The sequence below is a fragment of the Eurosta solidaginis genome, chromosome 4 (genome assembly GCF_040869045.1).
Source record: "Eurosta solidaginis isolate ZX-2024a chromosome 4, ASM4086904v1, whole genome shotgun sequence".
Taxonomy (NCBI): domain Eukaryota; kingdom Metazoa; phylum Arthropoda; class Insecta; order Diptera; family Tephritidae; genus Eurosta; species Eurosta solidaginis.
The window spans coordinates 191194816-191211228 of record NC_090322.1 but is presented as its reverse complement, the minus strand read 5'-3'; the positions used below and the strand labels follow the sequence as shown (position 1 = coordinate 191211228).

Genomic DNA, 16413 nt, shown 5'->3' with positions numbered 1-16413 from the left:
TGGTGGTACGGGACCTACATGTTTTATGCCGACTCCAAACGGCATCTGCAAGGCAGCTTTTCATGGCAGAAATACACCCGGAGTCCGTGCCAAACACTGCGGAGGGGCACCCCGTTTAGAAATCTTGTTCTAATTAAAACAACTTGTGTCAAAAATGTTGATGTTACTTTGCCCGGGGCGTGAACCCAGCATCTTCGGTGTGGTAGGCGCACCATATAAAGAAAGATAACGAAAAAGGATCACTTAATAGAGAGAGGTCTCTTGAGACGCTTTTCCACACACATTTCCCATCGGGATATAATTCAGAAGAGCCAGCAGACAGGACTTACGCTTCGATCACGGAGCGGGAAGGAGAAAATGATCGAGCATGCTTTGTACTCATACGCTGCGCTTGCAAGGCTAAGTCTCCAGCTATCTAGAGTGATAAAGCTATCAGGTCTAGAAGCAGCAAGTGGCCATAAAGCTTCTAATATTTGCCCAGAGAAAAACCTTTTTTATAACATAGCTCCTGGTCTTTGATGGGGATTTTCACTTTAGTCATTAAACAAACTTTTGTAAACACTATGGATTCATTCAGTCTATTTGAGGCCCCCACGAACCGTCCAGTGCAGTTTAACCTAACCTAACGCCTTATCTCGAAAATTAAAAAATCTTTGTTATTCTTACTATGGCATTTTGAGAGTCCCAAGGCTTTGAAAAACCCTTTTTAAAAAAGTGGGTGTGGATCTATACAAGTTTCGGCGGATATGACTTAATAAATTTGCTTTACCTGACATATCTAAGTCTAGATGGTTTGATTAATCTATTAGCATATCTTTTAATTTTTTTAATTTATAAAAAGTGGGCGTGGTTGTTTTTATATGATTTCGCCTATCATAAATGTTCTTAAATAACAGCGTGATTTAATACTCGGGAATTTATTAGCCAGATTGGGTTCAGATATTTCAACTTTTACTGAAACTTTCATGTTCTTGGACTAGTGGGCGAAGGTATTTAATCGATTCTCCATTTCATTCGGAGCATTTCGATTTAGGAAATTCCAAATCTATCGCGATGAGCTTATGTTGTTGTTATAGCAGTGATTCCCTTATGTCGCAACAATCTATGGACCTACCATAAAAAAAATATTTGCTAAACGCAGCTGCTTATATAATTTACAATTTAATTCCTACCCTTCAAATTTCATTGAGAAAAATACATAAAATGAACTAGTAATGGCGTGAAAAAATAAGCATTTGCAAGCGTATTACGCCGCACTATGGGGTGAATTGGAAAAAATTTTCTCAAAATCAAATTTCTCGGCAACAGTTAAGGTAATCAAACAAAAAGTGTTTCAAAGGACGTGTTTTGCCAATATGGGAAAAAGGTAGGTAGTAGGTAGGTGAAATGGCTGCGACCTTGGTCGCACAAGTAGCTATTTAACGCCGTTTTGATGCCATGTAACTCGTCTAAAACGTACGGAATGTTACGGTCAGTGTACTACAACCAGCCAGAGTTGTTAATAAAATTAAGAATATTCGGGATTGCTATCACAGATAAACCTCTGAGGTCTTCTATAAACGGGGTTCCAAGGAACCTTAGTCGGGCTCTAGCTAGAGCGGGCATTTACACATAAAGTGTTCTACTGTCTCCCTGGCATTTAGATCTTTGCAGCTTCTACAGTAGTCGTTATACGGAATGCCCATCTTTCCCGCATGCGTACCTACGGGAAAAGAGGACTTTGTTCAAAATAGTTTTACCTTTGTTACCATTTTTTTTATTATAAACGAAAAACTAAATGTTTCGTTTTCTTCGAAATAAAAGCGTTCGAAGATTTTGAGAAGGCGAACGCGAGTGTGTAAAATAAAGAGAATTGCTTCCATTAAAAATGTTTCAAGCATGTTTGGTTTGATTCCACTATCCCAAGCGAAAGGAATTTGGTTCTGAGACCAGTTTTTTCAATTTACCCCATAGTGCGCCGCTCAACTCATTGAGTAGGAAAAATTGTGCGCATATATATAAAAAACAATATGAAGTTACTTTATAGCCAAAGCTGTAGAGTACAATTATAAAAGGAATATTAAAGATAAGCATAAAAGCCAGAAGGCTGTAAACAAAATTACGCCTGAAGATTACTTTTGAAATATAACTAAGGAAGAGGAAAATGCTACATTTTTATCTCCTTGGAGTTTATTCTTGTCTTTTTGTACTGGAAATCTATATTTTTTGTGTGGGGTTGCCTCCAATTCCTAGCAAAACATCTTCTAACTATAAGCAGATTATTGCGAAATAATTTATAAACATAACGTTATTTCGGAAATAGGCCATAAACAATGAAACAAAATTGTAGATACATTACGCTAAGCACATTTGTCGAGCTTTTAATCAGGGTTGGTACGGGACAAACTATACCTTTCTAAGATAAGTGCATTTATAGAAAATAGAAAGTTGTTTATGAAATGTTTCTATGTATGTGTGGATGATCCAAAATAAGAATGCATTTTTACGGACAACAAAACATCACCGTACTTTGTGGTAACAATAAGTGAAATTTTTCCCAAATGCTTGCTGTGCTTTCTTTGCCTTTCCATTCCTATCTTCTCTTTTCTTTTCGTTTCCTTACCTTACATTCTATTTCCTTTATTTTATTTGTTTTATTTTAATTTACATAATTGTATTTAATTTTATTTATTTCCATTTAATTTATTTTTATTTTATTAAATTTTACTTAGTTTAAGTTTGTTTGTTGTATTTTATTTTCATTTATTTTATTTTATTTTTTTTTTTGCTTATTTTATTTCTCTTTATTTTATTTTGTTTAGTTTTATTTACATATTTTACTTAATGTTTTTTTTCGTTATTTTATTTTGTTTTATTTTTTTATTATACTAATTTTATTTTACGTTACTTTACTTTACTATATTTTATTTAATTCTATTTTAGTTTGTTTTATTTAATTAATTTTCTTTTGTTTCATTTTATTTTTTTTTATTTTTATTTCTATTTATTTTATTTCACCTTAATTAATATAATTAAATTAAATAACAAATGGTTACCTAAAACTGTTGCAACCAACAAAACGAATAAATACTTCAATTTGAATGTTCTCGTTTGATTTTGCTCAGTTCCCGCTGTACTTTCGACAAACCAAATATGTAGGTGCACACTCTTCGTTCATTCGAACGCGTCATCGAAAGCAGCAGGCCATGGTTTTCTCAATACAGCAACGTCAAACACCCGTAGCGTTCGTAGTGCGCGTGACAACAATTTTATGGTGTGCGAATGTTGACATCACTATGCTGTTAGTAAATAATCACACAACAAAAAACGCCACAATTATGTACAAGGCAACGAAGACCATTCCACACACATAAACAACAGCTTAAAGCAGAGAAATTATCTCACATACACATATGTAGCGATCAGTGAAGAGACGAAGTTTGTACTCACACATACACATGCATATAGCTCACTAACCAAGTATGCCATACAGCTGTTCCATCTTCTTGAAAAGTCTAGACCTTAGGAGAAATATGCGAACGAAACAACAGAGAGTATAAAAGCAGCGCAAGCTGAGGAATAACTAATCAGTTCGATTAAAATATGCTTTTGTGAAGTACGTGATACTCTGGGAGTAGTCTAAATAAAGACCATTTTGCAATACTGAATATTGGAGGTTTTTTCGACAGTTCAGCGATTCGAATATTAGCAGAAGGTGTATAAATTTAGGGAATTCCCCAAAATTCGTTACAATAGATTGATAACATACTTGGCATATGTGTGTCATTTTTGAATATTTTACTTTTAAGAAATCAATCTTTTTAATGGCCTGTACTGCTCCTTAAGAGGAACTATCGATACTTTTATAATTATTATTTCATATTGTTTATTTATATAAAAGATTGGCTTTGACAATTAAAAAGAAGACCGACTAGAAAATCGGTTAAAGATTTTTCATAGGATGCTCGTAAAAATTAGTGAACTAGTTTTTTGTAACGATTTCGAAAATTAATTCAATGTAAAGAGCAACATCTGATCGCACACGAAATTATTGGTTTGTCGTCTATAATTAGTTATTTTGCGTATTAAAAAATACTGATTAAAAGTGAAGTTCCAGTAATGAATATTTTTAATGTAATTCATTTGATTTCTTTCGACCGATTTCTACTTTTGTTAATATAAATTAAGTTAGTTATTCCCGTTTACTTTAATTCTAAGATACCCAATATTTTTTGTGTCTTATATCTAAAGACATATTACTGAAAATAACACTTACGATTGAGATGTATAATATAAAATAGCTGTTTCGATTTAATTTTGAAAGAGTTGGAAGACTTACCTGAAAAGAGAAAATATATTAGTTAGTTAAACGTATAAATATACTATATTCATTATTTTATGTTTGCTCAGAAAAATATCGTACATATATTAATCACATATCCAAAATAATAAATACATAAATATTTCTCGAGTTTCAAAAAAAAAAGATCGCATAAATAAAGGGAAGCTTTAATTTTTCGAATATCGAAAATTTCGAAAGCTAGTAAAATGGGACAATGCACTAACAAATACTGATTGATTGGCCAAATTTGCCCGGTGGATTAATTGTATGGAGCAAAATAGAAATTTAGTAAAATTTTTGAAAATGGGCGGAATACCACCCATATTTAGCAGAAAAAAATTTTAAAGTTTTGAAAGCTGCAGTTATTACATTCTGCTACTTGGAAGATGTATCGATCTTGGTATAATATCCATATCTGAGCAAACTCGATTCAATCAAATCTTATCTTGCCAATAGGGTTAACTTTGTTGTTGTTGACGATGCGAGATCACCTCCTTACATTGCGTCTTCGGGGGTACCTCAAGGTAGTAACTATACTGTACCTTTATTATTTTTAATATTCTTTAATGATGCCAGTTCTTGTTTCAAGTTCTGATCGTCTTTTCTATGCTGACCCTTTGAAGATCTTCATGATGGTAAAAAGTTACACTGGTATTGAAGTTATTCAACATGAGCTTAACTGTTTCGACGACTGGTATAGACGAAATAAGCTAGTTCTAACGTTGACAAATGTTGCTTCGTAACATCGTAACAAAACGCGAACGCCCCTTCAATCCTCTTATTTTATTTCGAATTTTGCTCTAAATTCTCTTACCAAAATTAAGGATCTCGGGGTTGTGTTCGATTTCAATTGATCGAAACTGGAATATGCAGCTATAGTTTGGAATCCCTTCTACCCTATCCATTCGAATAGACTTGAACGTGTTCAAAAAAGGTTCCTGCACTTTGCTTTGTTCCAATTAAGGTTTGAATTTCCTATTCCGTGATCTATTCCACGATGTAGATTGATTGATATGTAAACTCTTGAGGTTAGAGTGACGATTTCGGGACTCTTGTTCCTGCATGGCCTACTCAATGGGAATATTGATTGCCCTCCTTTGCTAGAACTCATAAAGCTTAATGTTCCATGTAGATCTTTACGACACTCTGATCTCTTTCATATTGAATATTGTAGGCGTAATTATGCCCAGTATGAGCCAACAACTCGAATTTAACTCGCTTTACTATAATAATATTAAAGTGGATATTTTTTAAAATTTTTGCTATTTTTAAGTCCTGCTTGTTTAAAGTTTTGTTATAATTGTATGTCAAGTTGTATTGTACTGATATTATTGTTATCTAGTCTGTAAGGTTTTGTAATACCGCAAACTAAATAAATATAAATAAAACCAGTCGACACATTTTTTAATAAAGTTATTTAAATGATATTAGAGAATAATTACAATGTTACAAGTACATGTTTCTGAATTTCCCTTTTTCAACAGCTAGTTTTTCGGGAGCTGTGTTTAATATTGTACTCGAAATCCCCAAAATTCATACTTTATGCTGGTGTTTAGGCGCATGCCCCTAACCACTCAGTCATATGACAGCCACACTGCACACCTTGTAAACTGTTTTAAAGTATTGGCTTTTTTGTAGCTATTCCTTTTATATACCATTTGGTACATACTATGCATATTGAATGTTTGTTAACCCATATTGCGTGGAATATTTATAGGCGCGCTTCAACAGCTTAGCAACATCGTCCACCATTCTATCAATTGCAAAAAGTGGGTTTGTGTAAAAAGTGAAGTTGTAGGCTTTTACCGCGCCGCGGCGTCGTCTCAAATCGAGTTTCGCCCTATCTTGGCTGTCGATTCGAAAACGTCCTGTCACAGAAAAATTTAAAAAAAAACAGCCTATTTTGTTTGACGAGCGCATACTTCAAACTTTTATTAAAAAAATTTGTATCTCAGATTTTTTTTTCAAAAACACTCTATCCGATCACAAGTTGAGGTATCTGCAAAAAAGATCTAAAGTGATATTGTGCTCAGTTGACATGTTTAAACGTTGTTCGAGGCTTTAACCTCAAAATGAATTTGACAACTGCAAAGCCCATAAATTCAAAAACAAAAAACAAAAAAGCTATTCCGAGATACGATGTTTTCTGTTTTTGGGCTAATATTATGTGAAGAAGATGAAGTAAACGCGACTGTAGTCACATTGAGGGCGAGTAAAATATACAGTCCTTGATTTCCAGTGCATTTCATTTGTCGAATTTTTTTGGGAAATCTAAAATGTTAACAGTAAACTAAGCTCGAATTAGCCGCAGCTTAAACTCACATTAAACAACACGGAATTGGGTGACAGGGTCTGACTTCTATAAGGGAAATTGTAAATAGTTGTCGCTTAATAGAAAAAATCAATATACAGCAACAGAGGCGTAGCAACGGGGGGTTTTGGGGGTTTTACCCTCCCCTTTGCAACAGGATCATTTGATTTTTAAGGTCGTTACAATTCAAATATTTGATGTTTTTATGTCTATGTTAATAAATTTCTTTATAATTCTGCTACGTATTTACTTTGTTAGTGATATTATATTTTTAATATGCAAGCATATGTATGTACGAAGTGAACACATATATTTTAATCATATTCTGTTTCATAATAATTCTGCAATTTATTAAATATACAAATGTACATGTTAACTTTTACTATAAGTAAATGTGTACCTATTTTGGAATATAATGCAAATTTGACATTATTTTCCATGTAGAAAACACATTATTATAATGTAATATCTACATTTTTTTTCATGTCAAAAACACATTTCAAAAATGTCAAATTCAAATTATTTGATAAATGAAAAAATAATGTGTTTTTCACATTTTAAAATGTAAAAAACACATTAGTGTTTTTTCCGTGTATATATGACTTTTTTAAATACAACTTTTTTCTATTCGATCAGTTTCTTTCTTTTGAATTTTATATACGTATACGTTAGATTTCATGCATAGGCTCAAAAAGCATGAATGCTACTTATTCCTGAAGGAGGTACTTCGGTTTTTTTTTTCTCAATTTATCTATGATTAATATTACAGGAATGCGATTCTGTGGCTTTTCCTAATGTTCACATGTTGTTGAACATCTTGTGTATGCTTCCAGTAACAACGGCAACGAAAGAAAGTTCTTTTTGAACTCTTAGGTTGATTAAAAACTATTTAAGAAACACGATGAGTGAAAATCGATTGAATGGCTGTGCATCACTAAGCATCCACCGTGATAAAATTGTTACCGTTGATGAAGTTTTAGATGAAATTGCAAAGAAAAGCCGACGAATGCGCTTCAGTTTTTAATGTAACCTTTTTCATATAATATTTCAAATACATGTACTTTAATGTTAAAGCTAAAGACGACATTTTTTTTTTTTTTTTTTTAAACCCCCCAGGCAGTTTTCTGGCTACCTTCGTAAAAGGAGACTAACATAAAAACTTATTCAAGGGGTTGTGTAGCGCAACTCCTTCATGAGCATGTCCAGCGCAATTTATAGATTCTCCAACCCAATTGTCAACTTCACCTACCCGTGGCGAATCATGTGTCTTTAGCAGGCGAGGTTGTGGCGAAGTAGTAGCCGTTACCAAAACAGAAGAAATACTGGTAGTAAATAGCTTCAACTGCAGCCACGTCGACTTTTATATTTACAGCCAAGCAGCAATTAAGGTAATAATTTCGCATAGCTTTAGTAAGTTACTCCTATCATTTAAAAGAGAGGACTGTAGATGAATGTTGGGTATTCAGCCTGGACTCTGTCTCCTGGCGTCACATGCCTTAAACGATCGAGCACGTTTTTTTTTTCTTGATGTGAAAAGTAAAGTCCTCCCTCGGCAAACGACAATCATGCTCTACAAGTCACTTATCGTACCCGCCCTGTTATATGGTGCAGAAGCATGGACCATGACAACATCAGATGAACATGACAACATTTGGGAGTCTTCGAGAGAAATTTTTTTGGAAGATTTAATGATAAGATGAGCTTTACGCAGACATCAACATAGCCCAGCGAATTAAAACGCAGCGGCTACGCTGGCTAGGCCATGTTATGGCGAATGAAAGATGACACTCCGGCTAAAAATGTGTTTTTATCGGAACCCTTCTATGGAAGCAGAGGAATAGGGCGGTCTTCACTCCGCTGGATGGACCAGGTGGAAAATGATGTAAACTCCTTTGGTGTGACAAATTCGCAGAGCGAAGAAGCAACTGGCGCGCCTTGTTGGACGGCCATAACCGTTTAAACGGTTAAACGCCAGTTAAGTAAGTAAGTAGGTTTCCTATTAAGCAAAAAAATGAAATTGTTTGTTACTTAATCCCCATAAAAATATTTTTGTACTACCGACTGTTTTCTTTATTTATTGTAAATTTGTTTTTTGGTTTCGGTTTTACAGTCCAATGAATCAGAAAAACGCCTTTTTTTTATTTTCTCGCCAAAGTTTCGACCTTTTATTTTGGTCTTCTTCAGGGCTTAAAATTACTGCGTTCTGGACAAGGAAGAACGCAGTAATTTTGAGCCCTGAAGAAGACCAAAATAAAAGGTCGAAACGTTGGCGTTTTTTTTAATTTTGGAATTATGACATTTGGTGTAGACCTGTTAGGTTAGGTTGAACTGGCCGATCCATGAGGACCTCACATAGACTAATTGAGTCCGTAGTATTACCAGAAGTTTGTTTTAACGACCAAACTGAAAAACCCTATCAAAAAGCAGTACCTATGTTATAAAGTAAGTCCGTCCTCTTGGCAAATACTAGAAGCTTCCCAGGACTTAAGCCACTTGCTGCTTCTAGATCTGACAGCTGTATCACTCCTAATAGCTGGAGTCTTAGCCTGGCAAGTGCAGGGCATGAGCACAGAACGTGCTCGATCGTTTCCTCCTCCAACCCGCACTTCCTACATATGCATCACTGACCAAGCCTAATTTAAAGGCATGTGACGCCAGAAGGCAGTGTCGAGTTAGAATACCCATTATAAGTCTACAGTCCTCTCTTTTTAATGATAGAAGCAACTTTGTAAGTCTAAGGTTGTAGGACCTACACATAATCTTCGACACTTTACACCCCCGCGCTTGAACCTACGCCTTTCCCGCTTGATCGATCATGTGCACCTTTCGCCTTCGCTTAATGTCGCCCAGTCTAATTGGGACGTCTACGGAGCACGCTTCAAGGGATGCGCCCTTTTTAGCTAGTTCATCCGCTTTTTCATTCCCATCTATTCCCATATGCCCCGGGACCCAATATAGATGTATGCTTCTCCCTATCCCGATTCTCTCCAGAGACGGCTTACAATCTAACACGCATTTAGATGCTGTGGTATGCGATATTATTGCCTTATTGGTGTAGGCCTGTACTTATGTAAGTATCTAAATATTTTAATATAAATAATTTCTGACACATAATTAAAAAAATTAATAGCTAGATGTAAATAAAATTCCTGAACCTACCTTGGTTGTGAGCTGCGATAGTTGTAGCAACAACAGCAAAATGAGCACACCATAAACACCAAAGAATTCACACAACTGCACCAAGTTTCATTCGAATCTAAATCTTCTACACCTTGCGATGCCCCATCAACGGCTGCAGTAGCACCAACCCCCGCACCTATTCCACCACCCTCCTCAACTAAAGTGCCAGGCACAGCACCACATCCACCAGTTGGTGCTGTAGTTATAATAGGCGCACCAGTCGCCGCTTTACCACAACCTTCAAATCCACCACGAGCGCCAGTTGCCGCACCAGCAATATCAACTACAATCAGCGAACCAGCTGAAGGTGTTGACGATTTTCGACGTGCACGTGCAGCTTTACGTGCGCTTGGTGATTGGATTTTCCAAAAATGTGCAAAACGTGCACGAGTAGCTTTGATACCGCTGGCGGCACTTATGGTAGCACCAATACTACCAATACTCCCACTACTCAATCGTTTTACAGCGGGCTTGAAGCTTGGTATGGCTGGGACATGGTATATGGTTTGTTGCTGGTGTGGCTGTTGTTGCGTTGGCGGTGTTTGCTGTTGCGCCTGTGGCAGCGGCGGCTGTTTTGTTGCAGTTTTAGTTGTTGCTGTAATGTTTGTTGTTGTTGTTGTTGTTGCTGTTGTTGTTGTTGTTGTTTTAGGTGTATTTGTGGCAATAGCAGCCGCCGGCGGCTGCGTTCTTGCAATTTTTACTTGCGTGGGGGTCACAACCTTACGCTCCGCCCTTCCTGCTAGCGCACGTGCATGCGTCGATGGCGCAAGGGCTAACGCTGTGATAGCCGTTGATGTACACGCTTGTTTTTGTGATTTTACAAATCGTTCAGTCTTTTGTTGAGTTTCAGTTAACGCCGACGTTCCCAAATCAATTGGCACCGTAGGCGTTGCATGACGTTGCGCTGGCGCTGAATCAAATGTAATTTTTTTCTTTTTACATACTTTTTGTTTGACTTTGCTTGTTGCCCTTAGCAATGGTTGTAATTGATGCGCTTTTGTACTTGTTGTTGCTGCAGTTACTGTTTGCAGGTGTGTTGTTGCTGTAGTTGTTTGTGATTCTTGCGTTGGTGGACACGTTGCAACAAATTTAATTTCAGCGGCTGAAGAAATTGGTGTATTAGTTGCTGTGGTTGTAGTCTCTGCTATGGCGGGTATGGTAGGTGTGGTGTTGATGTTGTTGGGTATTTTTGTTATTGTGATGCTATTGGAGTTGCTGCTATTGTTTTTTTTATTTTAATAATGTTGGTAATATTTGGCGATGATGGGGATTTGGGTAATGTAGAGTGATGTGCTTTTTGATGTTGATATTTTTTTTGTTATAGTTGTTGTTACTAATGGTGATGATTTTATGTGCTGGCACGTTGGTTGCTATGAAATTTGTTTTTAATTGCTAGAGTTGGTTTGGTTGCATTAGAAAATGTGTTTCTGAGTGGTTGATGTTTGAAATTTTTCTTTTGAATTTGTTGTGTTTGCGGCAGCTTTTTGTTTTGTTGTAGCAATTTTATTACTGAGAGCTATTGCTCATTGATTCGTCACTTTTTGTAGAAATTTCCTTTTTTAGTTATCGTATCACTCTACGATTTTTTTCTTTGTCGTATTTTGCTTATTATATTTTATTCCGTATTTTTCTTATATTCCAAATATTTTGATTTTTGTAAATAATTTATTTGTTGTATTTGTAAATTTTATTTTTTTGATTTGAAAGCATTTAATTTTATATTTTAATTCATGAAAATTACTATTTATACAAAAAAAAAATTTGATTTGGTTTAAAATGTAGAACAAAACACAAAAATAAATAAAAAAGTTTACACAAAAACTTTTGGAAAAATATTATTTTAAATAATTGTACTAGGGTAATTCTCTCAGCGCGGCTTACAAATGACCACAATACGCTAAAAGCAGGGGAAGTGAACCTGAAATTAGCAGCGAAATACTATAGCGTGATCTCCTAAATGGAGGCAGCGATTCACCGCGCAGAGATGACGAACCCGATCCCGCAATCGATGATGATGGAATATATGTCTCCCCGCCCGGTTATGACGAAGTTAGAATAGCAATAACCAGATTGAAAAACAACAAGGCCGTGGGCGCTGATGGATTGCCTGCGGAGCTATTCAAGTACGGCGGCGAGGAGTTGGTAAGGCGCATGCAGCAGCTTCTTCACAAAATATGGGCGGACGAGTGCATGCCCGACGATTGGAAGCTAAGTGTTCTTTGCCCAGTTCACAAGAAGGAGGATACTGCAAAATGCACCAACTATCGTGAAATCAGCCTCCTTAATATCGCATATAAGGTCCTTTCAAGTGTATTGTGCGAAAGATTGAAGCCCACCGTGAACCGGCTGATTGCAACTTATCAGTGCTGCTTCAGACCTAGTAAATCTATTATCGACCAGATTTTCACAATGCGCCAAATCTTGGAAAAAACCCGTGAAAAGAGAATCGACACACATCACCTCTTCGTCGACTTTAAAGGCGCCTTCGACAGCACGACAAGGAGCTGCCTATATGCCGCTATGTCTGAATTTGGTTTCCCCGCAAAACTTATACGGCAGTGCAAAATGACGTTGAGCAGCGCCATCAGCTCAGAATTGGGAAGGACCTCTCCGAGCCGTTCGAAACTAAACGAGGTTTCAGACAGGGTGACCCCCTATCGTGCGATTTCTTTAATTTGATACTGGAGAAAATTATACTAGCTGCAGAACTTAACCGCACTGGAACAATATTCTATAAAAGCGTGCAATTACTGGCATATGCTGATGACATTGATATCATCGGCCTAAACACCCGCGCTGTTAGTATTGCTTACTCCAAGCTGGAAAAAGAAGCGGTAAAGATGGGTTTGATGGTGAATGAGGACAAAACGAAGTACCTGCTGTCATCGAGCAAAGAGTCAGCGCATATGCGCCTTGGCAACCACGCTACTGTTGGCAGCCATAATTTCGAAATAGTAAAAGACTTCGTTTATTTGGGAACCAGCATACACACTAGCAACAATATCAGCACTGAAACCCAGCGAAGAATCAATCTTGCCAATAAATGCCACTTTGGACTAGATAGGTAATTGAAAAGTAAAGTCCTCTCTCGGCGAACAAAAATCATACTCTACACGTCACTTATCGTACCCGTCCTGCTATATGGGGCAGAAGCATGGACCATGACAACAGCAGATGAAGCGGCTTTGGGAGTGTTCGAGAGAAAAGCTCTTCGAAAGTTTTATGGACCTCTACGCGTTGGCGATGGCGAGTACCAAAGAAGATTTAATGATGAGCTGTACGAGCTATACGCAGACATCCACATAGTCCAGTGAATTAAAACGCAGCGGCTGCGCTGGCTAGGCCATGTTATGCGAATGAAAGATGATGCTCCGCCCAAGAAAGGTTTTCTATCGGAACCCGCCTATGGAAGCAGAGGTAGAGAGCGGCCCCACTCCGTTTGAAGAACCAGGTGGAAAACGATTGAAACTCCCTTGGTGTGACCAATTGGCTCCGGTTGGCGGAGCGAAGGAGGCGCTGACGCGCCTTGTTGAACGGTCATAACCGTTTAGATGGTTAAGCGCCAATTAAGTAAGTAAGTAAGATCTTAGTGGTGGAAAAGTTGGAGAGAGACACACAGCTCAATGGCGATGCGATTCTAACAGATAAATCTACAACAGAGCAAGGTGGTATTGAGTGAGCTCCGCCTGACTCAAGAGGGGGGTTCGTTTTATGTAGCGCAGAAACGCGCGAAATGCCTGGCATAAACGGAAATCAGGCTTAGAGCTGTTGTCAAGTTCAGGAAACACCAACACTCGTGTATGCTATCTAACTTAGGCACTGTAGACTTAGCGGCGGTAGCAGTATAGCAGGGAAAAGAAGATCCCCCTAGCCCGGCATCAAACTAAAAGGCTCCTAATGTAGTGGCCGCACCAGAAGAGTTCAAAAGCTGGTGGCTCAAAAAGGCTTTCCATAGGCGCGGATGCGAATACACATCAGAATGTATGTGTATGTACAACAATTTGATAATTTTACCAATAAAATGTATGTACTACAGATAATTATGCAGGTATCGTCCCAAAAAATGTTGCGCAACGTCAATGGTCTTGATATGACACTATGCTCTGCGCATGATATATCAGCGTATAAATAAAGTATCTTTTAAAAGGCATCCTTCTCAGACGATGCACAAAACTACTTCCGCATACGCTTCAAAATACAGAAGGAAAATATCATAAGAAATCCTCCCACCATTCCACCTTGGGGTGGCCTGAACCGCACCTGCTAAGTATGTGTATAATACATGCATATTTGTAACAGGTTTCGCCTCGCATAGGTGTGGTTGTCAATTAGGATCTTTTGAAGATGTATAAATGCGAAGTCAACAGGTCGAAGGGAATTTCATTGAACACATTCTGTGCGGACAAAGAATCCTCTAACGACACGCTGAGACTGAGAAAAGTACTATCTAAAGGGTTGTATGAATAAGGGCTGGCGGGAAATAATCAGGTAGTATTGAAGACTCTCTGGAGGCGCTACTTAATACATTTTTTCCATGGTGAGATGATGTGAAAAAGTTGTGCAACAACGCTTCAAATACGAGCAAACGCGGCCAGATGACAAATACTAAAATCAAATGGGTGATAAAAACGTTTGCCAAATTTAGATCCCTGGTTCCAGATGCCAGATCCTGTTTTGTTGCAGTTGTTGGATGAAACGATTATAGAATGGCCACGTACCGCACTCTTGGAGAGCGACTCGGGTAGTCTTCATACCGAAAGCGAGAATAGTCAGTTATTTGCATCCTAAAGGCTATAGGCCAGTCAGCTCGATAACGTTTCATTTAAAAACCCCAAAGAAATTGATAGATACATATCCTTAAAATATCAAATATGAACGAAACATTATTCGTACACCAAAGGCAAGTCTGTCGATACTGCACTACATAGGGTGGTCATGAACATATAAACAGCACTCTAATAACAATAATATTTAATTATTTATTTATTATGGACATAGACAGTCTCCACTCGACTCCTTTGCACCGAGTCCCATTAAGTTTTGGAGACGTTTTTAACTTCTCGCCGCCAGTGATTCTTCGTACTGGACGGGAGTCCATAATATAAATTTATTTGTTTGGTTTGTCTCTGGCGCGACATTCCCAAGGACAGCATCAACTTTCTTGTATAAGATTGAAGTCAGAAAATTAAGTTGGCCACCCAATAACTAAGTATTCCAGAAATCAGAGCTTGGCTAGGAAATTTAAATTTTGCGAGTGTTAGTGCTATTGCAATATCAATTTGAATAGCATTTGTTTTACGGTAAAGGTCTCGTCAACATTTCAAATGATTTAAATTTATTCCATTTTAGTATTATACCTACACCGTGTATTTAATTCCACGTATAGACATCATCACGCAAATGCTCTGAAGATTTCATCTCCATAAAAAATGTTTTGGAAATACCCGCCGACTAAATAATCTACTTGGATAATTTGAGATAAAATCGGGCCTATGCGAAGCTTAGATTTTCCCTGGGGATAACTTATATAAACATCAGGCATCCAGGATATGGTTTTAAGATCATTTACATCATTTTTGAGCACCACCTATCAGTATCAAGCTATTCAAATTCTCAACAGTAAACCTCGCTGGCCAAACTTACGAGCATTATTAGATCAACTGACGATTCCCTCAATATCTGGTAATTTTTACCACTTGGGTCAGGTTTGCTTAAATTCTAGTCAAATATAAACTCCATTTAAACTACAGAGGAGTTTTTCAGTCACAGTCGCCTAAGGCGCAAGGTTTTGTGAACGACAGCATTGGTTATTTGTTGTCTAAATATTGTGTAGATACGGAAGCAGCTGGGTTTTGTTTACCCAATAAACACGGAATAAATATTTATCCAGCTTTAGAGAAATATATACAAATATATCTAGTTTTGGAGTTGGTATACAACATAATTCTCTAATTGTTTTTAAATCAGATATTTTATATCCATTATCATTCTCCAAAAAATATTCAACCTTTGAGATTATGAGAAATCTATAGTTTTAAAATTGGTATTCAGTAAATTTCTCCAGTTGATATCATACATTGTATATCGAGTTGGGAAGGAGTTGAAAACAAATCTTTTCCAAGATGGTACCACCATAGCCAACAGCTGTTTATTGCGAGAAATAAACACCTGGTTGGTAGAGAACTATCTTCTTTTCAATTTTAGTAACAGCATTTTTTGCTTCATAAAAATTTTGTTTTTTGCTGAAAACGCTTTAAGTCTTAAGTTGAGACTCTGTTTCGAAACTACGCTTTAGATTTTAGCAGTATACCTAATTATCAACATCAGCTCTAATGGTACTCAAGCCCAAATGCCAGTTAGGTATATTGGACGTCATTGCGAACGAAACGCAAATAACTGATAGGTAAACTATAGTTTAACGCTGCCAGATCAGCCGCTTAGGCTCAGCTTAGCTTCAGTTAAAGTGGGCTGAAAAACTGCAGAATAAATTTAAGCGTTGTTTAATTAACAAACTGAGTTGAGTTTGTACAGAAAAACCGAGCTTTATAACGACAATTTCCACAATTTCAAGTCTCTCGCGACGACAGTGGAACTGGAAGTC

General features: G+C 37.1%; 1 protein-coding gene across 9 annotated transcripts in view; it reads right to left on the bottom strand.

Moving 5' to 3' along the window:
• dnc (phosphodiesterase dunce) overlaps positions 1 to 16413 on the bottom strand; it is a 731124-nt gene that overhangs the window by 378839 nt on the left and 335872 nt on the right. Inside the window, exon 1 of one of the 9 annotated variants that reach the window (XM_067784335.1) lies at positions 9792 to 11032. The exons of the other annotated variants lie outside the window; for them this stretch is intronic. Coding sequence (XP_067640436.1) covers positions 9792 to 9844 — 53 coding nt within the window. The 5' untranslated portion in view covers positions 9845 to 11032. Of the gene's footprint in view, positions 1 to 9791; positions 11033 to 16413 lie in introns of those variants that run through there. 9 annotated transcript variants of the gene reach the window in all.